The 25922-nt window shown below is 36.4% G+C and overlaps 2 protein-coding genes across 4 annotated transcripts; both read left to right on the top strand.

The window, feature by feature from the left end:
• The first annotated feature begins 1056 nt into the window (after positions 1–1056).
• Positions 1057–18688, top strand: LOC125194387 (protein HASTY 1). Of its 2 annotated transcripts, XM_048092573.1 has the most exons (22): positions 1057–1341; positions 2266–2367; positions 2980–3123; positions 3229–3309; positions 4097–4166; positions 5086–5156; positions 5225–5388; positions 5484–5555; positions 5643–5871; positions 11739–11801; positions 11882–12148; positions 12770–12883; positions 12983–13109; positions 13190–13359; positions 13445–13546; positions 15045–15148; positions 15238–15529; positions 15638–15882; positions 16872–17375; positions 17478–17772; positions 17865–18048; positions 18472–18688. In XM_048092573.1, exons 1-22 carry the CDS (start codon positions 1234–1236, stop codon positions 18549–18551), a joined length of 3588 nt encoding a protein of 1195 aa, XP_047948530.1. In that variant the 5' UTR covers positions 1057–1233; the 3' UTR covers positions 18552–18688. The 2 variants fall into 2 exon arrangements, with proteins under 2 accessions (XP_047948530.1, XP_047948531.1); XM_048092574.1 differs by lacking the exons at positions 1057–1341; positions 2266–2367; positions 2980–3123; positions 3229–3309 and having other exon boundaries at positions 4100–4166; positions 5093–5156.
• Positions 18689–21762: 3074 nt separating this feature from the next.
• Positions 21763–25795, top strand: LOC125196191 (guanosine deaminase-like). Of its 2 annotated transcripts, XM_048094602.1 has the most exons (7): positions 21763–21913; positions 22700–22750; positions 23115–23177; positions 23951–24010; positions 24956–25146; positions 25260–25364; positions 25439–25795. In XM_048094602.1, exons 1-7 carry the CDS (start codon positions 21898–21900, stop codon positions 25625–25627), a joined length of 675 nt encoding a protein of 224 aa, XP_047950559.1. In that variant the 5' UTR covers positions 21763–21897; the 3' UTR covers positions 25628–25795. The 2 variants fall into 2 exon arrangements, with proteins under 2 accessions (XP_047950559.1, XP_047950560.1); XM_048094603.1 differs by lacking the exon at positions 23115–23177.
• The last annotated feature ends 127 nt before the right edge of the window (positions 25796–25922 follow it).

Raw genomic sequence — 25922 nt, 5'->3', positions numbered from 1 at the left:
TAATAAAAACATTATATTATATTTAGCTCGAAAATATTGCATACTTAATTTTTTTTCTCTCTTAAACAACGAAATTTTGGTAAAATCTGAAAATATAATTGTAGTTATCATTTTTAATAAAATATTTTAAAAAATGATAGCTATAAATTAAGCCATACAGTAGTATTTAAAATTGAATGATAAATATACGCCCCAATTGAATGTTAGTCAAATCATCAAATATATAAAATATGAAGTATTAAAAGAAAAAATCAAGGGTAACATATTTTTGAGATAAGTATTTTATTTCAATTATGATAAGTATAATTAATTGTACAACTAATATTTAAAACTGAAAGATAAAAATATGCCCCATTAAAAATTATTCAAATCAGAAAAAAAATGTAAATCAAATCATCTGCAAATAATTAACAACGAAAGAAAAAAAATAGCATAAAAATTAGAATGAATATGAAAGGAGCATATCTTACGATGCTTTTTAGTAATATGAAAACAAGAAAGAAATAAGAATTAAGATATTGAAAAAGATGAAGAAAGAGAATGGTCATAGAAGTCTGCATTTTGTTTATGAATTTGTGCGCATTGAGCACAGCACAATATGCTGTGTTTTATACCACAGTAGGGGTGTGATTTATATCACCGTAGGGGATCCACCCCCTCAATTCATTAAATGAGATTAACAATATGCCGAGATTGTGGAAATCGATTTTATAAATCCCCTCCGGAAAAAAATATATGACACTTGTCTTATTTATCAATATTATTTGCTCGATTCTCATGACAAGTTTTTTTTTGAGTATACAACAAGTTCGATGTATTTCCGCAAGATAAAAAAGACTAAGATCTTGATCATTTGAATTTTATCCCATATTTCAAATATTGCTTATCAAAAACAATGTACTTTATGTTTTTTTATTCAGAAGAATAAGAATAACTTGTATGACTGGACCAAAAAAATTAAGAAACTGAAAAACAGAATGAATACTATTTTTTTTAATACTCCTATTTTAAACTGTCGAATATCGACTAAACCCCTAATTGCGGAGTATCCAGATGTTCTTAACGAGACAATGATTCACTAAACTCCTGCACGCTGCAGAAGTATTACGCAAGTCTTTCAAATTCAAAACCCTTTCCCTTTTTCGCTTACTAAATTATTCAGCGAAAGTTGGAGAAATTATCGCCACCACCTCCGCCTCCGCCGCTGAAGCTGGAAGCAGGGGAAGGACAGGAATGGAGGAGAGCGGAATCTCAAACAATGTGGCTCGAGCCATAACCGCCGCACTCGACTGGACCTCCTCTCCCGATGCTCGCGCCGCCGCTCACTCATACTTAGAAACTGTACGCTTTTATTTTAATTGAAATTCTTCCTTCATTTCCTGAGATTAGTCTATTAGCAATTTAGCAGTACGGTTTTTCATTTGTTTGCACTAGTTTATTGGATTTTACTTGAAGTGTTTTGACTGTAGAGAGAATCTCATCATTTAGGGCAGATTATATAGACCTTTTTTCCCCCTTATTGTTTATGTATCCTTACCATTATGAGTATCTATGGGTTCATCTATTACATTGATGGATTTCGAAATCCTAAGCGCTTGAAGCCAACTTGATTTGACTAATTGACTATGGGGTCTCCATTTTAAGATTTTTGTAGACACTGCATTAAAGTCGAGCTAGCTTAGTACAGTTTTATTACATGATCGTATAACATGTTGTCATGTTGTCTACACACTAATGAAGAGCTTAAAGAAGCTCAATCTCAAGCTTCAGATAAGCTCAAGTATAGTATAGAAGCAACACTTGATATTTTTGAAATTGCAGACCACAGTTCCATATCTTACTTCTCCATTTAATGTACATAGTAGGCTTTGTTAGAAATGAGACCTTTCTGAAGTGCCCTATGGTAAGTCTTACTGGGGCGGCCATAGTTAATCCTTTTTATCTGAACCGAAGCTGACAAATATATGCTCACATAAGTACGATTTAAGCTTCAATTGAACATTTTGATTGTGCTGCTTATCATCTGTTTTGTTTGCATCTATGGTATAGCTTAACGTGGAGATTGGACTGTTCCATGAATCTTATATATTCATCTGCACCCTCACCCACACTGAAGTGTAAAAATAAAGACGCTGTGGTCTAAATGCTATTGCACAAACTTCAAAAGCTCACTGACACCTGAATGATATAGAAAGATTAAAATATTTTATGTAACTGTAATAACATTTCTTTCTGGAATTCCTTTCCTACTGCTAATCTTTTCAGATAAAAGCTGGAGACACGCGTGTGCTGGCAAGTACCTCGTTTGTTTTGGTCAAGCGAGATTGGTCACCCGAAATCCGACTGCATGCTTTTAAAATGCTCCAGGTAAAATGATCACTCACTTTTAATTTGCTTCCCAAAATTTATCTATCTAGAATATCCCTTTCAATTCAAGATATTTCTCAAACCTTGTGAATGGGCTAAGGCTATATAAAGAATCTCTTCATGGGACTTGGTACTTGACTAAATCTTAATCAGAGCTTATAATCGATCAAATAATTAGATACTGAAGGTGTATCTTTTAAAATCCAGTATTTTACCAATCATAATCTTGAAAATGTTGAAAGTGGGATCAAGATTTTCAGATCTAGATGTGTATGTTTATGCAAAACTTTAAGTCCTGTATGCTAGTTTGTTGCCAGTCAGTGCTGGAAATACTACTTCACATTTATGTATAGCTATAATTTGACTGTCTGTTGACACACCTACTTGTATGGGAACTCCATGCATCAAATGATCATATTGCCTATAGCTTAATTACGTATGGAGCTATAACAGTTATATTCTTATCCTATTTATTAGGTTAGTTCCATGTTCTAGTTAAAACCCTTGCCATGTTTGCAAGTTTAGATATATGCAGTAGATATGGCCTAATTGAATAGCTTGTAGAGATAATGACATTTCCTTGTTATTAACCTTTGAATTTATTACGTTCAGCATCTGGTGCGATTACGTTGGGAAGAACTAAGCCCTGTGGAAAGGAGGCACTTTGCAAATGTAGCTGTTGATTTGATGTCAGAAATTGGCAACCCTTGTGAAGAGTGGGCTTTGAAAAGCCAGACAGCTGCTCTTGTTGCTGAGGTTAGTTATATTTTTTAATCCCATTTGTTTAGACGGGGGATGGATATATGAAAAGGCAGACAAATGTTTCTGAGTGGTCTGTGTAATTTTGATATTTTCTTGCAGATAGTCAGGAGAGAAGGCCCGACTCTATGGCAGGAGCTTTGGCCATCTATAGTTACACTCTCGAACATGGGTCCTATACAGGTGCTCCACAGGTTCTATGTTTAGAATTAAGACTTTAGAGTTACTAGAAAACTGTGAGTCGTTTCTGCATCTGTCGGGCAAACTCACTAGATGTGATGTCCTACAAAGACATTTTCCTAGTCCATCTATGTCCCAAATTTGTGCGAACTGTATATGAGTGACTTTGGGATTTGTGTTTTTGAGCACTGACCATAGCTTAATTGTTTTAGCTAAATTACAGTTTTGTGGGGTTGACCTACTTGTGATTGTGTGTTTGGCTAGAGCAGGAGAAGTGTGATTAAGGTGGTAGCAATAACGGATAAGTAAAATTTACAGTTGAATTGCAGGTTTCTAACGTTGAAACTTCAAGGATGTATTTGTGTGATATGACTTAAGGGTAGTGTTCTTTAGTTCAACTTGTTCAGGATCCCTAATCTCTTTCATACTTACTTCTCTTTTTGTTTCCTAAATAGTTATTGCAAAACAGAGCAGTGCTTGGAGAAAGATACTCGCGTATTATACTAGTACAATGACTATCCTATATATAGATTGTAGTAGAGGCTAGGTTACATATATCAACTTAAAATAAAAAGGATCTACCCAACATGCAAATATTTTTAAATAAGTAGAAAATGTGCAAGGAAACATAAATACAAATAAAATACTATCGTAATAAGAGAGAGAAGCACGCACAAACACATGCACATGTACATACAATAATATCGTAATTGCATGCTCATCATCTGTGGCATCAATTTCTGAGCATGAGAAAATCTTATCTGACCTATATCCAAATCTTTGCTGTCAGGCTGAGCTGGTACTAATGATGCTAAGGTGGCTTCCAGAAGATATCACTGTACACAATGAGGATTTAGAAGGTTGGTCATCAGCATGATCAAAGGGTTTTATGATTTTATCCTTGTGATTGTATCTAGACTCCGAAAGTTTAATTTTTCAGGGTTAATCATAGTTTATCTCCTCAACTTTCACAATTTTTCAGAAAATGACTCCACCTCATGTTTTGACTTAAAAACCATAAACTTTGAAAATTGTTTAATCTATACCCCGCATTTCATGATCTGATCATGGAACGAAGAATCAATTCTTTGGTAGGTTTATTGAATTTTTTTTTCTACATGAGAATCAAATCTATTTGATGCTTAGATGGAGAAAATTTGAAATCACTCTCCCTCACCCCCATCTTCTTCTTAACTGCGGTGAAAAGACCACTGCCTGCAATTTCCTCCCTCGGTCTGCATTTAGAAAATAAAATCTCTCCGCCATATACCTACTCTCCAAACTCACGACAGAAACACATTTCCTTTCCCCAATCTGCAACCCCTACTTTCCATGCTTCTTTACTCCTCCAAATTCTAGTGACCATACACACCACTGCACAGTACCTCAATAGTCGAGCTCAGTCCTTTACTATCTCTGAAAAATCTCATCTGACCTACATCCACATATAATCCACCTAGTAATTGAGCATGTGATCCATCAATTTTTGCCGGATTCTGTAATGCGGAGTATGAATTGAATTTTTGAAAACTCATGAAACTTGGGGACACAAACTATGGTTAGACCTACCTTTGAATCCCTAGCTCAAACTTTTTTCCTTTAGCTCTAAAATTTTATTCCATTACATGTGTTGGAAGTACAAATATATTATGCTAATGCTGCAAAATGTATCATATGCCTCATCTTTGTTTGCCAGTAGCGGGTTTAAATGATATTAAACCTTCCTTTTATTTGAAGTTCTGATTTCCCCATCAACCTTTCTTACATTTGTGTGACAAGGGGATAGGCGCAGGATGTTACTACGAGGGCTAAGTCAGTCTTTGCCAGAAATATTTCCTCTGTTGTTCACTGTAAGTTTTGGATTTCTTGACTCTATCTATACTAGAGCATCGTATTCTGATATAATTATCTTGTTTAGATGCTAGAGAAGCACTACGGAGCTGCATTGATGGAAGCTGGTCGGCAGCAAATGGATGTTGCAAAGCAGCATGCAGCAGCACTAATAGCTGCTATAAATGCTGTTAATGCATATGCTGAGTGGGCTCCTTTATCTGATCTTGGAAAATATGGAATTATATATGGGTATATTCTTGATAGTCCCCTATCTTTTTTATTTCTTTTTGTACATCACGAGCCGTATTAATTCTCTCTCTCTCTCTCCCCCCTATTACAAGCAGTTGCGGGTTCTTACTCTCTTCTCCAGATTTTCGCCTTCATGCATGCGAGTTTTTTAAAATTGTTGCAGCAAGGTAAGTAGTAAGCATCTTTAATTAGCTTCCTTCATGTTTTGCATGAAGACAATTGTGGTCGTTATTGTTGTGTTCTTGTTTATGTAGGAAAAGGCCTCTAGATGATGGTTCTGACTTTGATACTGCAATGAAAGTTGTTTCTGAGACCTTGATGAATGCCAGCAAAGATTTTCTTAACAAATCAAATAGTGTTGTCAGCAATGAGAGTGAATTCGAGTTTGCCGAATATATATGCGAAAGCTTGGTTTCATTGGGTTCCACAAACTTGCAATGTCTTACTGCTGATAGCACATCTCTCACATTTTATCTTCAACAGGTCATGTTTCTGCCTTACCTATTCTATAGTTGAATGAATCTTTTCCTTCAACAAGCGTTTTTTCTCATCCTTTGATTATGAATCTATAATTGTAGATCTTACATATCATGTACCTTGCAAATTTCTGTTTTGACTGCAATCTCAATTATTTTCCCTGTTGATAAGGTTAGAGGGAAGTTTGTAAAATGCGTTTTAATTTAAACATGATTAACCAAAATATTCCACTTCAACATGAAATGTTTGATCTAAGTCCCGATTGAGGTGGTATGTTTCTTTGGTTCTTAGGCTCATTATAGCTCAATTCAGGTGGATTTGTTTTTGGTTGGTCATGTTCGCATCCCCAACTTTCACCTTTTCTCTTTGAAAAAACTCTAGGAAATGTTTGATATGTCTCATATGTTGGGGACATTCGGAAAACTGATCACTGCATAAAAACGGCAAAAGTTGGGACACAAAACTTGGTCAACCCTAAAAATAATGACCATCGTTTTGTATGCTTGAAGCTACTACTATTCATCTCACTTTCATATTCTTCTTCATCTATTAAAAAATGATAACCTTGTTGGTGTAATCGTTCGGAGCAATTGAGCGATGAGGTGAAGAAACGCGAATCAGAGAATGTAGGTGAAGAAGGAATCTTGTTTATTGCTGGGAGAAAATTTTTCAAGAGTGCTTGATACAATGAATATTGAATTAGGGATTCAAAAAACCCCTTTTCTATTCACTTAGCGTAAAACAGCTAAGATGAGGGAAAAACAATTAACAGCTGTGATCTAATCTATCTTTACTTGCACAGATCTAACGGCTGACAATTAGCCTACACATTTTGAACTAAAATCGCATTTTACAGTAGCAACTTTACCCTGCTTGAGTCAGCCTCTTCCTCAGCTCAAAATTGATCTCAAACCAGCAGTCAACAAAGTCCACAAATCTCCACCTTGACTGCCTGGGCTTCAAGTTCAGTAACCTTTCTTTCTCATGCCGATTAACTCTCTGCACAACTCGAACTTCTCTCTGGTCAGCGGCTTGGTGAGCATGTCGGCTGGATTCTCTGCTGTGTTCACCTTGAACACAACTATGTTCCCCTTTTCAATCTCCTCCCTCACAAAATGGTAACGCACATCAATGTGCTTACTTCTTTCATGAAAAACTTGGTGCTTAGCCAAACTAATCGCACCACTATTGTCACAACCAATTGGAATAGTCCTCTGCTCCACCCCAAACTCTCCAGCAATGCCCCTCAACCAAAAACTTTCTTTCACCGCAGCAGTGATGGCCATATACTCGGCCTCAGTGGTGGACAAGGCCACCACACTCTGCAATGTTGATTTCCAGCTGATAGCTCCACCAAACAGAGTGAACACATAACCGGTTTGTGACTTTCTATTGTCAATGTTACCTGCATAATCACTGTCACAGTAACCCATTAAAGCCTCACCTTTCTCCTACCCTTCAAGTATCTTAGAGTCCATTTGAGTGCCAGCCAGTGTTGCTTGCCATGGTCTGCCATAAACCGACTTGTCACACTAATAGCCTGTGCTACATCAGGCCTTGTGCTAATCATGGCATACATAATGCTGCCAACAATATTAGCATAGGGAATCAACTGCATCTCTTCCCTTTCTCTTTCACCTTCTGGTGCCTGCTGTTTTGAGAGTCTAAAGTGTTGGGCCATTGGAGTCCCAACTCCTTTAATTTCCTTCATCTTGAATCTTTCAATCACCCTGCTTACATAGTCAGTTTGATTGAGCCAGACCTCCTTCTTACTTCTATTTCTCACAATGTTCATGCCAAGAATTCTTCTAGCAGAGCCTAAGTCTTTCATATCAAAAGCCCTGCTCAGATCATCTTTCACTATCTGAACCTCCTTCTTGCATTCTCCTGCCACTAGCATATCATCCACATAAAGTAACAAGTATGCAACCACAGCTCCACCTCTCTTCTTGATATACACGCATTCATCATATCTAGATCTTTTGAAACCATTTCTGAGAATATGCTCATCAAACTTTTTATGCCACTGCCGACTAGCTTGTTTGAGCCCATAAATGCTCTTCTTGAGCAAACACACCTTATTCTCATCACCTGGTTTGACAAAACCGGGTGGCTGTTGCATATAAATTGTTTCTTCCGGATCCCCATGTAAGAAGGCAGTTTTGACATCTAACTGCTCTAGCTCCCAGTCCTTCTTAGCCACAACCGCAAGTAAAATCCTTATTGATGTGTGCTTCACAACAGGAGAGAAGACTTCATTGTAGTCAACACCTTCTTCCTGTGTAAAACCCCTTGCCACCAATCTTGCCTTGAACCTAACTGATTCATTTTCTGCAGATTCCAATTTCTTCTTAAAAATCCACTTGCAGCTGACAACTTTTCTGCCCTCAATCCTGTCAACAAGAATCCATGTTTTATTCTTGATAAGTGAATCAACTTCTTCTATCATAGCTTGCAGCCACTTATCCTTTTCTGTGCAACTGATTGCTGACTGATAGCTTTCTGGTTCTGAGAATACCACCTGCTCAGCTACACAAAGTGCAAAATATAACATCTCTGAGTCGACATATCTAGCTGGAGGCCTCATATTTGTTCTCCTGACTCTGTCTCTTGCTAGCTGGTAGTTCCTTAAGTCCTCTTGAGGATCTGCCTGAGAATCTGACAGTTGAGAATCATCATCAACTGTCTGAGAACCTGATTGAGTGTCATTTTCATCCTCGCTACTACTCAGTTCAGTGATCTCAAAATCCTTTCCTCCACCAAATTCTGGCTGTTTCTCCACCTCAACTCCAGAGTCATCATAAGCCAGCAATTTCTCTTTACTGACCTGAGTATCAGTTGCAGGTTTAAAATACATCTCCGACTCAGAGAAGACCACATCTCTGCTGACAATTACCTTGTGGTTTCCAGGCTCAATACACCTGAGCCTATAGCCCTTTACTCCAGGCTGGTATCCCAGCATAACACACCTCAAAGCTCTTGCATCAAGTTTCGATTTCTTTAGGTGTGCATATGCTTTGCAGCCAAAAATTCTGAGGTGAGAGTAACTTCCAAACTCCCCATACCATTTAAAATCTGGATTATCACCTCCTATGCTGGAAGAAGGGCACATATTCATTAATTTGACAGCAGTAGCAGCAGTCTCTGCCCAGAATTTCTTTTCCATTCCTGATGCAAGAAGCATGGATCTGACTCTTTCAAGGATTGTTCTATTTGCTCTCTCAGCAACTCCATTCTGTTGGGGGTTCAAGGGCACTGTTCTATGCCTCTTGATCCCTTTCTCCAGACAAAAAACATCAAATTCTCTTGAGCAAAACTCCAAACCATTGTCTGTTCTCAGGCACTTTAGACAACATCCTTTCTCAGTCTCCATCAACTTACACCAATCTTTGAATTTTGTAAAAGCTTCACTTTTCTCTTTTAAGATATAAAGCCAGATTTTCCTTGAGTAATCATCTATGATACTCATGTAATACCTCCCCCCTCCCACTGAATTCACGGAGCTGGTCCCCATAAATCAGAATGGGCATATTCTAAAGGAGCAGAGGAAGTATGTTTACCTTTGGGATAGGGTAATTTCTTTGATTTTGCCAGAATGCAATCCTCACAGGTCTGGTCATCCTTTTCACCATCACTAGCAATGACTTGTTTCTTTATCAGCTGGTTGATGCTCCCAAAAGCAGGATGCCCGAGCCTTTCATGCCATAATCTAACTGACTCAGCTTTTGTGGAGTTCACCTCTCCATGCTTGACTACTTTGGCAGTCAAATAGTACAACCTGCCTTTCTCTCAGCCTTCAATATGGTTTCTCCACCTTTTCCCACCACCATCACACCAGCAGAGGAGCAAAAAGAATAGCCCTTCCTTTCTAGAACACCCAGTGAGATCAAATTTCTCTTCACCTCTGGAATAAACCTGACCTCAGTTAGGATCTTGACTGATTCATCAGCCAATCTCAGTCGAATGCTGCCAATTCCCTCAACTTTGCAGACCTGGTTGTTGCCAAGAACTACTGATCCTGATGCCTCTGAGATAGAATCAAACCAATGCAACCTAGAACATATATGAAAACTACAGCCTGAGTCCAAGATCCATGAACTTTCCTCCACCTGTTCCATTATGTTCAGTGCATGAGCATCTTCTAATTCTTGCACACAATCAGAGGTCTGTTTGTTGCCAGCAGCTTCCTCAGCCTGCTTCTTCTTCCATGCGAAGCAGTCTTTCTTCAAGTGTCTAGGCTTCTTGCACCAGTGGCAAGACCTGGTTTCCTTTTGATCTTTCGAATTTGGCTTAGTGGCCTCCTTTTTACCTCCCTTCTTAGCCTTGAATCTTTTAATGTTCAAGCTCTCAGGACCTGAGAATCTTGGTTCCTTGAATCTTGATGTCTACCCATTCCCTTTTGCAACTCCTTTGCCATCAAGGCTGAGTGCACCTCTGCAAAAGTAATCTCTTATCACGCCCATACAAGATCGCATCTCTAAGCTGATCATAGGAGTCAGGCAGCGCATTGAGGGCCAAAATAGCTTTATCCTCATCGCTTACCCTAACATCACAGGCAACCAAATCATCTACAGCCTTATTAAATCCCTCCAACTGCTCAAGAATTGATTTATCACTCGAGAAACAATAGGAATATACCCTTCTTTTCATGTATAATCGGTTAGCTAGAGACTTACTACAATAGATCTCATCTAACCTCTCAAGAATCTCAGCAGCGGTCTTTTGTTCTTGAATTTCTCTCAAAACCTTATCGCCAAGGTTCAAGATTACTGCACCATAAGCCTTGAGGTGCATCTCCGCAAGTCTCGCCTGTGCCTTTTCATCAAGAGCAGGTGCCTTCCCCTTATCCTCGGGATCAGGCTTCAACAAAACTGCTGCGCACCCTTTCTCAATCAGAATCACCTTAATCTTCATCTTCCACAGGCCGTAATCATTTTTGCCATTGAACTTGTCTGATTCAAGACGCATCGCCATTATCGATCAAAAAACTCGTCGCCCCTATTTTCCCACAGACGGCGCCACTTGTTGGTGTAATCGTTCGGAGCAATTGAGCGATGAGGTGAAGAAACGCGTATCAGAGAATGTAGGTGAAGAAGGAATCTTGTTTATTGCTGGGAGAAAAATTTTCAAGAGTGCTTGATACGATGAATATTGAATTAGGGATTCAAAAAACCCCTTTTCTATTCACTTAGCGTAAAACAACTAAGATGAGGGAAAAACAATTAACAGCTGTGATCTAATCTATCTTACTTGCACAGATCTAACGGCTGACAATCAGCCTACACATTTTGAACTAAAATCGCATTTTACAGTAGCAACTTTACCCTGCTTGAGTCAGCCTCTTCCTCAGCTCAAAATTGATCTCAAACCAGCAGTCAACAAAGTCCACAAACCTCATAATAATAATCTAATATGATAAAGACTGCAATATTATCATTTAAAGAATATTTCATGAGGGAGGAATAACCTGAGAAAGGGAAAAACCGGAATCATTCAGTTGTCTTTCTGGTGTTAATTAATTAACTAATAGCTTGGAATGTCATCCCCTTCATTTTGAGGTGATGCTCAGGGCTTTAACTAACTCATGTAGTTTGTTGTTGGTTGTTGCTGTATGGAGAATCTTTTCAATGGCAGAGAAATATTCTTTATTCGTTTATCTGGTATTTTGTATGGTTATTGTTTCTCAACTTTTGGTGAAAAAAAGATTGTATAGTTTCTGTGCTAAATACACTTTATGTTAATCTGAAAGGGGCTGACAATCTTCCTTGGAATGATGCAAAACTTGCAGCATTTGCCATATCGCAATTTGTTGTCCTCTTAGGACTTGTGATAGTTTTGGTTTCATTCTTTTAGTTTGTTTTTCAAATTTGCAGATGCTGGGGTTTTTCCAACACTCAAAATTGGCACTTCACTACCATTCTCTACTGTTTTGGCTGGTATGAATTATCTTCTTGCTAATGGATAGTTAAGTTCTTAGCCTTGCAGTCGATGATAAGTGCTTTCCTTTTTTTGGCAGTCATTTATGCGGGACATATTGTCCAAATCTAAGACTGGTTTGGTTGATGACCCAAACACTAGTACTGGACGAACTGAAAACGAAAAGGCAAGGTTACTAGCGTTAGTAACTGATGATATATGCAGTGCCATTTTAGTGACATCCTTCAAACGGATGCTGAAGAAAGAAAATGTCTACACTGAGATGACACCGACTGTTGGAACATTAGAGCTCTGGAGTAATGAATTTGACAACAAAATAGATTTTAGTAACTACCGCTCACGTCTGGTATGTAGATGGCCAGATTATTGTAGTTTCTTGAGTTCTCACATGTTATGTTTTTACTATTCTTAAATGTGCAGCTGAAGTAATAAGTATTAGTAACTGATTTGATGATTTGCTGTGTTGCATGAAATGTTTGGAAATCGTATGCACTAAAAACGAGGTTGATATTAAACATATGTACATTTATAGAAAGAAAGAGCTATTAAAGTTTTCTTATTCTTCTTCATTGTTTTGAAAATTCCTGATTTGGTGCTCTGTTACAATATAAAACCAATGGGATTTATATTATATATGTGTTAGGTAGTGTTTATTTGTATACCAAGAAATTGATAGACAAGAAAGGTTGGGAGGACTGAGGTCCAAGGAGTAGGGCTTCCAGTATTTTGATTTTGAAACATTATTGGATAGAAATGTCCATACAATTTGCCAGTCCTTTCCTTGTAATGCTGTCATTCTGGTATAAGTGCACTTTTTTTCATTTTCAAAACTCTTTTTTGGACAATAAGTACTGACATATTGGTGATGGATCCCTTTAAGCATAGTAAGGGAATTAGGCTAAACTGTAGGTGTAATGGAATATAATAACTGATGAAACGATATTGAAGGGTTCTCTTTCACATGCAGTTGGAATTGATCCGTTTTTTCACATCCACCAAGCCACTTTTAGCTGCTGCTAAAGTTTCGGAGAGAACTACTGCAGCTATAAAGAACCTGATGGTTGCTTCCTCGTCTACTAAAGTAAGCACTTGGTAGTATACTAACAATGATTTTCTTGTTTGCTCACCTTCTATGCTTTTTCTTTTATATTTTTTTATGCTTCTTGGCTTTGAAATTCAGGACTTGGCCATAATGGAGAGCATGCATTTGGCTTTGGAAAATATTGTCGTAACTATTTTTGATGGATCAAATGAATATAGCAAGATCAGCCCTGACCTTCAGCATTCATTACGTCAAACTTTGGAAGGTTTGATCACTGCCAGATCCATATATTTGAATCTTCTTTTTAGGTGTACTTTCTGCTGATGTGGTGACTGTTTCTTGAAGGCCTGCTTCAACAACTTATATCCCTGAAATGGACTGAACCAACTATGGTGGAAGTTCTGGGTCACTATTTAGATGCATTGGGTCCTTTCCTGAGGTACTATCCCGATGCTGTTGGCAGTGTAATCAATAAACTATTCGAACTATTAACATCCCTACCTGCCATGGTCAAGGTTGTGCTTTCGTCTTCTATAAGTGTCAAATACATTATGCAGTTTAATCCTTCACTTGCTTATACGGGTAGTCCAATTATTTTAGGATCCTTCGACAAGTGCTGCCCGGCGTGCAAGATTGCAGATATGTACATCCTTCATTCGAATTGCTAAGGCTGCTAACGAAAGCCTCTTACCTCACATGAAGGTAACATGCCCACTTTTGGTTATTTAGAAAACAAGATTGTTGAATGCTAGCTGATGCAGTTTAGAGTTCTACTTCTATATTATACCTTGGTTTTATATGAGATAAATCAGCTTGTATGATGCATACTTTCTTTGACCGAGTCAAAATATCATGAAAAGGTTATCTGTCGGTCTCAGTGTTGTCAAAATGTCGTTGGGGTCGCCCGGGTCGCCTGGGTCGAGACCATCACCGCCCCAACATGGGTGGGTTGATCGAGATACTGGGTCGCCCTAAACACATGCTATCTCTGATTTTCTTAAATCTCTCACATGTTTTCTGACTCTCTCAATCATAATTCTCTATATATATGCATGCACCACATCAAACTTTTCAAACCTACTTTCTATACTTTAGAATTCTGCCTCTTCACTCCTAAACAAATAAACAATTCAAAGATCTTTTGTTGCCACCCTTCATATATTCCTTTGTTTTGATATTTTCAGACAATGGTTTCAATTATTTATTGTGTTATGACTTATGAATTGTTTTGATATTTTGATCATTTCTATTTTCCACTTTATCTCTATTCACATGGATACGTTTATATTATTTGATATATTATAAACATTAGAGCAATATATTTATTTTATTTTATATTAAAAGGCAAAAAAATTAGCGTAGATTTGTAGGTCTCTCGACCCTGTCGACTCGTCGACCCGTAACCCGAATTTTCACCTCATCGACCCGGTGCGCCCCGCGACCCTAACAACATTGGTCGTTCTCCCATTATGTTTGATTGAAATTGGCGAGTTCTACGTTCTATGGCAGTATATAAGGAAACAGGTTTAGGCTGTTTAGCTAAGGTATATTGGGAAAATGCACAAGTTCAAGTTATACACTTAAATGTAGAAACTCCCTGAACAGAGAAATGTAGCAAGCTGTAGATTTCACTTGGACTTCTAAATTTAGTTTTATTGGAGGGTTTGACATAAATTGTGCTATGAGTATATTCAAGAGCTCTATCTTCCTATTTCACTTTTAACATTAAAAGAACTAGGAAAATTCACACAGTAACTATGTAAGTTTCAGCAAATAGAAATATAAAAGTGGGGAGAACATAGAAGAAATTTTTTAGAGAACAGGGGAATGGGAGAAATATACAGGAAGTTGTGCCATGAAAGAAGAAAACAAATGAAATAAAACATTGAGGAAACTAGGAAGGGATGAGATAGAAAGGAGAAGAAAAACGAAGCATTCTTGCAGGAGGAACTGTGGCTGAAGATCCTAAATGGCTGAAATATTTTACTTGGAGCCTGGAAATCGTGTATCATACAATATCTTGACTATTTGTTGAAGTCGTTAACTTGCTCAATGCAATCATATTGTAGTTGGTTACTTTTGAGATGTAAATGAAGTAATGAAACATACGAACTAGACCCCTAATTATCCTCATTGAAATTTCATTTGGATGGTTAAGATCATAAAGCAATCTTTTTATTTATATTTGAACTGTTTGCAGGGAATTGCTGACACTATGATGTATTTGCAAACAGAAGGTGTTCTACTGCGTGCAGAACAAAATATTCTAGGTGAAGCATTTCTTATTATGGCTTCATCTGCTGGGTAATTTCTTGATCCAAAGTTAACTTTTTCTGCAATATATGCTTTACTTTTCTATTGCAACTAATTTTGTAAAACATTACTGTGAGTAGGACTCAGCAACAACAGGAAGTTTTGCTCTGGTTGCTTGAGCCTTTGAGCAAACAATGGACTCAGCTGGAGTGGCAAGAGGCATATTTGACTAATCCGACCAATTTAGTACACCTTTGTGCTGATACACGGTTTATGTGGTCAATATTTCACATAGTGACATTCTTTGAGAAGGCACTTAAGCGGAGTGGTTACAGAAAAGGTAGTTTGAGTATAGAAAACAGTTCGAAAACAACTCCTGATGCTCATCCAATGGCTTGCCATCTCCTATGGATGATGCCGCCTCTGCTTAAAGTAAGGAACTTATGCATGTTGCTACATCCAATAATTTATTTTCGACCAAAGTTTTGGATTTGATTTGAACATTCTTTTTTCTGGACATGATGAACTCTTTATGCCCAGCTGCTTCGTTCAATACATTGCCTTTGGTCTCCGCCTGTTACTCAAGTGCTTCCTGGAGAAATGAGGGCAGCATTAGGTATGAGTGATGCTGAAAAAATCGGTCTTCTTGGAGAAGGAAAGCATAAATTGCCCAAGGGTTCGTTGACATTTAATGATGGATATCCGTCTGATATCAGCAAAGAAGCTTATTCAGAGGCTAGTGGAAATGACATACGAAATTGGTTGAAGGGAATACGAGATAGCGGGTATGTGAAATAGTGCTAAAGCTGTAAGGTGAATTATTTAAGGTTTAAACTTGAAGAAATCAATCCTAAAATATTTATTGATACATCAGAGAATAGAAAAAGAATCTAACCAAAATAACTCCTAGAAATCATGATATAAATTAGGAGAAAAATAGTCTTAAGCTCTTCTAGAAGTATAATAAATTCCACCAATAGACAATTCCTTAACTTTATAGTGGAGTATTATTTTTTTTTGAACAAAAAATCATCTTTTCAGGGGCCATTTTTTTCTTGGTGATGATAATGAACATTTAAATGACAACGAAAAAAATAATCCATTTCACTAAAAACCAACACACCACTCCAAGTTGAAAAACCAACACCCTTCATGGTGAGGAGGTGCTCCAAGTGGGAAAACGATAAACATGCTTGACTAAATCAACTTTAGCTTTGCAGTTGGGTTTAATGCTATTTTATCCTTATTTCACTGTGCCCCCTCCACACCGTACTCCTAGTCACAGTGAGAATGTGTCCAGGGCATATCCACATCTCTCTAGATGTCTATACATCAATTGATTTGACGTAAAAAACATGGGTGTGGGTGCTATATCATGTACACAAATGCTAGGTGATATAGTCTCTATGACTTGAATTTCTAGTTGATAAATGTTTCAAATGCACAGGAAAAACAGTTCACTGAATCACATTGAAAACAGTTCCCTGAATCTTTTAAAGTTTTATCAAATTTATTTATGTTGCATATATGTAAGAAAACTCAAACATGACATGGTTTTAGTAAGTTAAGGATTTGAAGATGGAAACAGTTGAACCAAATTTATGGATCACAGTTCCCTGAATATGACTCATGAACTGATAGGCAGTACGTTGTTCTTGCCCACATGTTTTTCTAGCACTTGCAACTGGAATTTTCCCCACAGCGTGGAAATTTTCTTTCTCAAGTTGTCTTGTTAGTGTTGAAAATATAATCTAAGTAAATTTCTCTGCTGCAGGTACAGCATATTAGGTTTATCTGCAACGCTTGGAGATTCCTTTTTCAGATCCATAGACTCTCATTCTGTTGTTGTCTCATTGATGGAAAACATACAGCACATGGAGTTCAGGCATATAAAGCAGCTTGTGCACTCGGCTTTAATTCCATTGGTTAAATGCTGCCCCTCAGATCTGTGGGAGGTTTGGCTAGAAAAGCTCTTGCATCCATTACTTCTCCATGTACACCAGGCTCTGAGTAGTTCGTGGTCTAGTTTATTACAAGGTGGGAAGGCAAAGGTTCCTGACTTGAGTGGCATAGTTGTGGGGTCAGACTTAAAAGTGGAAGTCATGGAGGAAAAGCTTCTTAGGGATCTAACACGTGAGATGTGTTCCCTTCTTTCTGTTCTAGCTTCTCCTGGACTCAATGCTACAGTTCCATCCTTGGAGCAGGTTGGTCAAATGAACCACACAGAAGATTCTTGTAAGAGAGACCTAAATGCATTTGCTTGCAGTTCTATGGTTGGGTATGTTCACTGAGACTTGCCTATACCGTCAATAACCATGGTATTACTTATTTTTTATATAGTCTTCGTACGCTTCATGTTTTTGGTTCTTCATTTTTGCAGATTTGTATTGCATAACAAAAGTCTTGCAGTTCCAGTCTTAAAAATATGCGTTGAAGCACTTGGTTGGAGCGATAGTGAATCTATGTCTAAAGTTTCTACATTTTGTGGCTTAGTAGTTCTCCTTGCAGTTTCAACAAATAATGTGGAGCTCAGACAATTCGTATGCAAAGATTTGTTTTCTGCTATAATCCAGGGTCTAACCCTCGAGTCCAATGCTTTTGTAAGCGCTGACTTAGTTGGTCTCTGTCGTGAAATCTTTGTGTACCTGTCTAATCGAGATCCATCACCCAGGCAGGTTGGTAGAATATACTCCATTGTTGTCCTGGACTGTTACATGTGAAATAAATAGTTGCTGCTATAGATAAAATGTTTCTCCATCTGTTGCAGATTCTGCTCTCTCTCCCTTGTATTACCCAACAAGATTTATTTGCTTTTGAAGAAGCTTTGTCGAAGACGGGTAGCCCCAAGGAGCAAAAGCAGCACATGAAAAGTCTTTTGATTATGGCAACAGGAAACAAGTTGAAGGCTCTTGCAACTCAAAAAGGTGTAAATGTCATCACGAATGTCACAAGTAAGTATCTCAGAGAATGCAGAATTAGTTAATGATGCTTTTGATTTAGTTTATTATTAAGATCCCAACTTATGTTGAGATAAATGGGTCTATTTGGTTTGCAAGATTATATCTCATGATTGAATATGTATTATCATGATTGAATATGTATTATGTTTGGTTCATGTGATTGAATCTCACAACTTAATCATATGATAATAATTAATAAGTCATAGCCACCCCCTCTAACTAAAATAATCTCACAAACTTAATTCTAGATGGATAGTATAATCATATGTGAATGAGTCATAGCACCAAACGACACCATAATATCATAAATCATATTGCACATTTTCAGGTAAAACTTTAGCTTCTGTATATGAAATCTCATTATTCAAGATTATCCATGTATGTGGCTGATAGACATAACTGTTAACCTTGCAGCGAGGTTCCGCACATTGGATGCAGCTCCACAATCAAACCATGATGAAGAAGATCGCATTGGATTGGCTGCAATCACATAAACGGATTCTTTTGCTGCATATTTTGTCACATAGGTTCTACTTTTGTTCTGGAGAGATGCCCCAGTGTGGAAATAGTCCAACAATTATATATGTAAATCTGGTACATGCTAGTGGCTAATTAGTGAGATTTCACACCATAGTTTTTGTGCTTCCTCTCAAATAACTGCACATCTTCACTAAATACTTTCATCCGTCACATTTGTGATGTAAAAAAAATTCATAGCCTAAAATTATGCCTATCTTGAAATATAACCATGTTGAGGTTTTGATCGAGGTTATTTCTCGAAACCCCATCTGGTTCTTCATGCCATGTGCTACTGTGTGTATCGCGTCACTTAACTTGGAATGAACTTATCGTGGGACGCAGGGAGTATATTACAATGTCATCGTCTTTCAATATATTGCATAATTATCAATTTTCTACTGTATTTGCCAGATAGTTGATGTTGGCTCGTTGGAGCTTACACTGTGTCAGTATTGTGTTTAATACCCCTCCGGGCTCCGTGCCATTATAGTTTGGTTGTATCACTTTTCGGATCTTTCTAAGGTAGTTGAGTCATTTTATTTTCCTCAAAACTTTGTTTTCATTAATTGGCGTGTTCAGGTTAATTGATATAGGAAGTCCAGAATATAATCTTGTCAAGATTTGGTACTATTCCAATTAGTTATCTGTGGAGTGTTTCTAGCGTTCAAGTTCTCGGAGATAAGTCAGTAAATGGAATTTTCATTTATTTATTTTCATATATTTGATGCGTCCCACTCTATATTATGTCTAAATTGCCCATTTGGATGTAACAATTTTGGGGGTGATTGAAAATATCAGGGACAAAAGGGTAATTTAACTTACAAATCTGGATCTGAAATACTCCCTTCGTCCAACTTTAGGAGTCCCGGTTGAGTTCGGCACGAGTTTTAAGAAATATAAAGGAAAGTTAGTGAAAAAAGATAATGGAATGTGAGTCTTATTTTTATATATTAGTTTTATAATAAAATGTGAGTGGAATGTGGGCCTATTACCAATTATGGAATATTCTAATAAATACTCCTAAAGTAGGAGTAGTAAACCGGAACTCCTAAAATGGAACGGAGGAAGTACAAGGCAAGAAATAAAAAGCAGTTTGAATTAGGCGCATTCTCCACTTGAACAGTGCAGATTGCAGACCCATGTATTATCAGCAGGCTTCACAAAAATTAATGGGCAACTTGAAGAGCCACCAACTCAAAGAATTACACCATATCTGCACAGCTATTGTAACTTGAACTTACATTATAAGACGATCAATTTCTGTGTGATTAGCTTAATTCGCGAATTGGCAGTCGAAATTCGCACAGTCCCATCACTCAAGTCACTAACAGCTAAAAGCATAAAGTTCAATTAGAGTTTTAACTTTTGGAACAATATAGGAATCACTGAATAGACAAGATAAGGATTACAAACAAGATTTCGTTAAAGTTTATAAAATTGAATATTCTAAATAAATCATAATCTGGAAAGAGAAATCAGTTGATGTGATTGATCATATTTTGTTTGATGTAAGTAGCATTTTACACGTAATCTCACACTTTTAATGAGTATGATCATGACTTGTAAATATACTCGTGCACATAATTTCTGTAATTTCTCAAAATATAACATCAAAATAGTTCAATTTATTGTTGGCTCTGAATTCCTATCATGAAGTAAAACCATCTTATCTTTTCTGTACATACGTGGAGGTGATTAGATTAGTTATTATTATGTTCACAAACAAAGTCTATCCATATCCATTAAACTTTTTTGACCCAAAAATTAATACTACTATTCAAATAATTTTATACACACTTTTATGTATCAACATGTGAAAATAATAAAATACAATATTCTTTGTCTCTTGATATGCTCTACAAAATATTAAGTTCTGTGTATGAGGACACATACTATTATTACTGAAAGTGGATATGGGAATCATTCAAATTGGAAGCCTATCTCTTAAATTTTATAAGCCAAACTTGACACATACAGTCTGTTCAACAACAAGTTCACTGTCTTCTTGTGCAAATTTAGACCTTTTTTTGCGATTTAATAAGTTACATAGGATTAAGTTTTATAAATATTTGGTTTACGATTAAGTCTTATATATATTTGATTATGATACACTGGTACTGGTATAACTCAATATATGTAATTTACAACAATACAATATACAATTAGTGTTATATACTCTTGCCTTCCTCTCTGACGATATTAATTATGGATAATTTCAACTAAATTTAATAATTGAATAATCTCATGTTTCCATACGTTTACGACTAATTGACCTGAGTTGATTCGTTTTGATTTTCAAGAAATATAGGGAAAGTGGGTGGAAGTTAGTGGAATCTTAGTCTTAAGATTATAAGTCTCATAAAATTATAAACATTTAAAATTACATAAAAATTAAATTAATACATAATTAGTAAAATAAAAGAGGAGAGAAAAAAGAGTAATTAAAATAGTGAGTGTTGAGTTGCAATGATCAGCCATAATGGTAAAATAAATTGATGTAGTATATGATTAATGAGCGGTCCAACTTTTATTAAATATAAATGCTCATAATTTTATGGGATGGAGAGTATAAGCTAATATAGATGAATTAGTGAAATGTGAGATCTATTAATAAAATCGAAATATCGTGAACGGTCGAAAATAAAAAAATTACTATATGTCAATTAATAATAGATGGAGGAAGTACAATTTAATATCAATCAACCAAGTATTCTCAAATATAGGATTATTATGGAGTAGTACATATACCTTGTCAAATTGTTTTAAAATTACTTATAAAATTTGGATAAATTCTTGTGCAAAACATGCAATTTTAAAATAAAACAAAAAAATCGTGAAGTTCAAATTGTAAGCAATTAATGAATTAACCGACGTCGTCTATCAATAAAAAAAGACAACTTAAAGTTGAAAGCATCAACAATAAAATAGTACTCCCTCCGCTCCAAGATGATGATCCCTTTCTTGTGCGACACGGGATTTTATGCAATTATATTTTATGTGTTAAGAGGAGAGAGTAAAGTAAGAAAGAGGGAATAAAGTAGAGATAAAGGTGTTTCTATATTAAATAATGGGTCATCTTGATTGGGACAAACTAAAAAGAAAAGTGGAACATCTTTACTGGGACGGAGAAAGTACTAATAGTAATAGAACTTGCATTTGCCCTATATATAATTTGAGTGATCAATTTGTAACGTGAACATCATTTTCCAAATCTTTTTAGCGTTGCCACCACATCAATACATCATCACATAGCCTTCCAAATACATCTCTCTTTTTGGATCCATCCCCATTACTTTGCCACAAACCTGTTTCTCATCTCCGATGGAAAAAGCTGAAGGTTAGCAGCTCATGCGCACTGTATTTTAATTTGGATTTCGTCAATTGCGTTTTTTTTAGTGCAGCTGTAAGTTCTATCTGTTTTTGGCCTTTTCTTTTTTGTGGTTTGTTTCGATTTGGGGCTATGCGTGTTCGCAATGAGTAAATAATCATCAATTGCAATTTAATCGCTAATCATAATCTGAATCGTTGTGCAATCTGCAAGGTTATGCTGAATCTAGGTAGGGGCTTTGCTTTGCTAATGATCGAGCTTTCGTAAAACTTAGTGGTTGGTTTTTACTATTACTTTAGAGCCGTGAGTTGAGGACAACGATGACTATTAGTTCGTGATTGCGATTATTTTCGATTTATTTCATGACCTGATGGTATTAGTTGGTGGATAAAGTTGGATAAGAGCGGATTACTTAAAATATCCATTTATGTCCAATGCTTGTATTAGTTCGAGTGACTAGATCTAGATGGATGATTTGTATCCCAGCTGAAGTAATAAGATGTGATTTATTCATCTCTTTCTTCCAAGTGCATTGCATACATATTGATGTAGTATTTATTATATTTAGTGTTGAATGTGTAATACAAAAATGGTGTCATTTGACTCATTTTACTAAAGGATGGTGTAGTAGTAATTCTGAGACAATTGGAGATGTTATAATTGCAAAATATTAGCATATGATTACTAGTATTTGCTTTTTTCAAGCTCACTAGAGGATAAATTTAATTTACTACTCCATAATTCATACCCGTATGTCTTATTTTGAGTCTTTGACTGTGCTCCTCAATTAATCAGTTGTTGACGTTAAGGATGGAACTACGGCTACATTCACTCCTCATCAAGAAGGTATTTCAACATTTTTTTTGTGCATTACTATTGCCACTATGGGACATGCCATTTGTTTCTCTCACCTGAAATGAAGTTTGATAAAATCTCTTCGATATAATGACTCTAGTAATTGCTGCAAATCCATGCTTCACAAAGTGTGTCATGTGGATTCTGTCCCTCCATTGTTTTAACTGCAGAGAATACATGCTTCAATACGCATCTGTTATTTGTTGGTAACTTGGATACTTTGACTCGAGTTGGTGGTTTCTTTTGGCTATATGGGATGATTATCACTAATTAATATATATTTCGACGTGGGAGAATAAGCTATATACTATTCCTCTGTTTTCTTCATTGGCTGGCCCTTCTGTTTTACTATTAGTTATTGAAGCTAAAGATGGAGATATTGCTGCTGTTCCTACTGCATTTGCTGGTCATCAAGAAGGCAAGCTTGCTTCTGTACTTTTATTACTTTATACTTCAAGTCTAATTTTTTGGTTAATAATTTGATGCTTCTTATTGTTCTTATTTTATCAAGTCATGTATATTAGTACAACTTATAACATTTGATCTCTGACATGCACGATAACCTTGCAAGTAGAAAATATTGAAGAATAAGCCTAACTTAAGAATGTTCACAAAATTTAAAAAAAAAAAAAATATATATATATATATATATATATATTTCAATCGCGAAGGAATGAATGACTGATTGAATAGTAGAAGAAGACTTAGCACCACACTTTTACTAGGCAATGCATATATGTGATTGTGGATGCAACTTGCATAACTAATCCTGGAAAAAGCTTTAATAAGATGACTTATATGCTTAGCTATAGCCATATCATGTCATAATTATAGAGTGAAATGGAATATTAAGGTTCAATTTACTTTATCTTAAACTGTTCATCCGGTATCATTACCAGTTATCTGCTAAAAAAATTTCAAAGACCCTTCTACGTTAAAACATTGCAGTGATACTTGATATGCAATACTGCCACTGAATTAAATGAACATATGATTTACTTTTGCATTCTGTAGTATCCTCTTTAGCACACGGGTTGGTGCTCAACCTAATACTAAATATATTAACATTATTTTGTAGAATTCATTTTGCAAATCCCATTAGCAAACTAGCTCTCTCTTATGTCTACCTATTACAATGATCTTTGCATTTTACCTCGCTGCATTTTGCTGATTGTCTTCCTTTTCTATTAGTTGTCGATGCCAAAGATGGAACTATCTCAGTGGCGTCTGCATTTCCTGGTCATCAAGAAGGTAATAATCTCAATTCCAATTCCTCAATTTCTTTTTCTGATCCCTTTTGCCTTTTCTCTGCTGCACAAAATGATTGGCGGCGACTTTTAGCACATTTGATTTAAATGAAGTGGAGTTCTTGCATAATTGTATTAGGTTCTTCATAAATTGCTAAGTTATATGAAGTTTGCACACACACGCACACACGCACACATACATATGTAGATCCTGTTTGCTGAGTTGAAAGATCTTCTAGTTGATAGAACTTTGACCAATGCAGGAATACTTCCAGTAACTGAGCTATATTTACATAAATAACCAGATATAATAATGTTGTACATTGATAGTATAGGGGGCATACAAAAGGTCTTGAGAGATGGGAAAGACTAAGCAGATTGCTGTTACTGATCTGAGGTCATAATTTTCACAATATTTTAATTGATTGAGGTTGCTCAGTTGCTTGTATTTTTTTGTGTTTTCTCTTACATTTTCTACTAAATGCTTTAGTTTCATATGGACCAATTGTTCATGATTTGACACAATCGACTCTAGCATGTACGTTTCATGCTTCATAACTTCATCTCTGTCCATAACCTGAATTGGCTTTAATCTCCTATGTATCAATGGCTCTGATACCATTAAGAAAGATTTAGTGGATTATTTGCTCAGAGAACTATGTTCTCATTAAGAATGAAGAAAATGGTGAATGTTGTAAGAATTCCCTTAGATTTTCTCTTTTGAAGGTCACACCATAGTTAATTATATGTTCTGTTTATAAGTCTTTGTAACGAATAATCATATACCAAAGTATTACTGTTCTTTGTTCCTGGTTAGAGGACTGTTTTCCCAATTCCTTTATGATTGATAATCTTAGTCAACCATTTGTTGCTTGGTTAAGATACTTTGCAATTTCAAGAACATATGATAGAATAGATAGTAACATTATTGCTTTTGTAATGGCTGCAGCTGTTCAGGATAGAGATCACAAATTCTTGACAAAAGCAGTTGAAGAGGCGTACAAAGGTGTCGATAGTGGAGATGGAGGTCCTTTTGGTGCTGTTGTAGTACAGAATGATGAAGTGGTCGTAAGGTGTCATAACATGGTCCTCAAGCACACAGACCCCACTGCTCATGCAGAGGTTACAGCAATAAGAGAGGTTAGAATATTCCTTATTGTCAACCTGCTTGAACAGTACATTTATCTGAAAACTGTTTTCCTTTATTTGGGTTCATCGTCTCTACGCTGTGTATTCTTACCATGCATTTCCAGGCTTGCAAGAAGCTCAACAGGATTGAGCTCTCGGACTGTGAGATATATGCTTCATGTGAACCATGCCCCATGTGTTTCGGCGCAATCCATCTCTCCAGAATCAAGGTATTGACTGCTGAATTTCCTCTCTTTGCCTTTGAACTTGTATTCGTCTCCACAATCTGACATCTTTATTTCAGAGACTGGTGTACGGAGCGAAAGCTGAAGCTGCTATTGCCATCGGTTTCGATGACTTCATAGCAGATGCATTGAGAGGTACTGGGTTTTACCAGAAGGCTAATCTTGAAATCAAAAGAGCTGATGGGAATGGGGCGATGATAGCAGAGCAGGTATTCGAGAAAACAAAGGAGAAATTTCAACTATACTGAAGAATATTCCTTCAATTGTAATTGTTGATGAAATCTATTTACTCAACAACTGCTCTTTTGTTCTTTGCTGATGCATTTAACGTTTCATATAAAGGGATTTGCTGTATTCTCTTAATAATTGTAACTTTGTAAATGCATAATTATGAAATGAACTTTATTTGAGTTGAAGGCTGCATCAATGATTCAATACATAGTTGTGTGACACAAGTACAACTTACGGATTTGAATATGCTAGTTTAGAAATAATTATTGTATATGATGATATATTCGAGTAGTATTTTTTAGTGATTCAATT

Source organism: Salvia hispanica, chromosome 6 (assembly GCF_023119035.1).
Source record: "Salvia hispanica cultivar TCC Black 2014 chromosome 6, UniMelb_Shisp_WGS_1.0, whole genome shotgun sequence".
Lineage (NCBI taxonomy): Eukaryota > Viridiplantae > Streptophyta > Magnoliopsida > Lamiales > Lamiaceae > Salvia > Salvia hispanica.
This window is presented reverse-complemented; position numbering and strand designations above follow the sequence as displayed.

What these genes read in the sequence shown, in the direction of transcription:
- LOC125194387 (XM_048092573.1), top strand. Translation starts at nt 1,234, where the DNA reads ATGGAGGAGAGCGGAATCTCAAACAATGTGGCTCGAGCCATAACCGCC. An exon ending in ACACAATGAGGATTTAGAAG is followed by an intron (nt 4,167 to 5,085) that starts GTTGGTCATCAG and finishes TTGTGTGACAAG; the next exon opens with GGGATAGGCGCAGGATGTTA. An exon ending in TTTAAAATTGTTGCAGCAAG is followed by an intron (nt 5,556 to 5,642) that starts GTAAGTAGTAAG and finishes TTGTTTATGTAG; the next exon opens with GAAAAGGCCTCTAGATGATG.
- LOC125196191 (XM_048094602.1), top strand. An exon ending in ATTCACTCCTCATCAAGAAG is followed by an intron (nt 22,751 to 23,114) that starts GTATTTCAACAT and finishes TTTTACTATTAG; the next exon opens with TTATTGAAGCTAAAGATGGA. An exon ending in ATTTGCTGGTCATCAAGAAG is followed by an intron (nt 23,178 to 23,950) that starts GCAAGCTTGCTT and finishes CTTTTCTATTAG; the next exon opens with TTGTCGATGCCAAAGATGGA.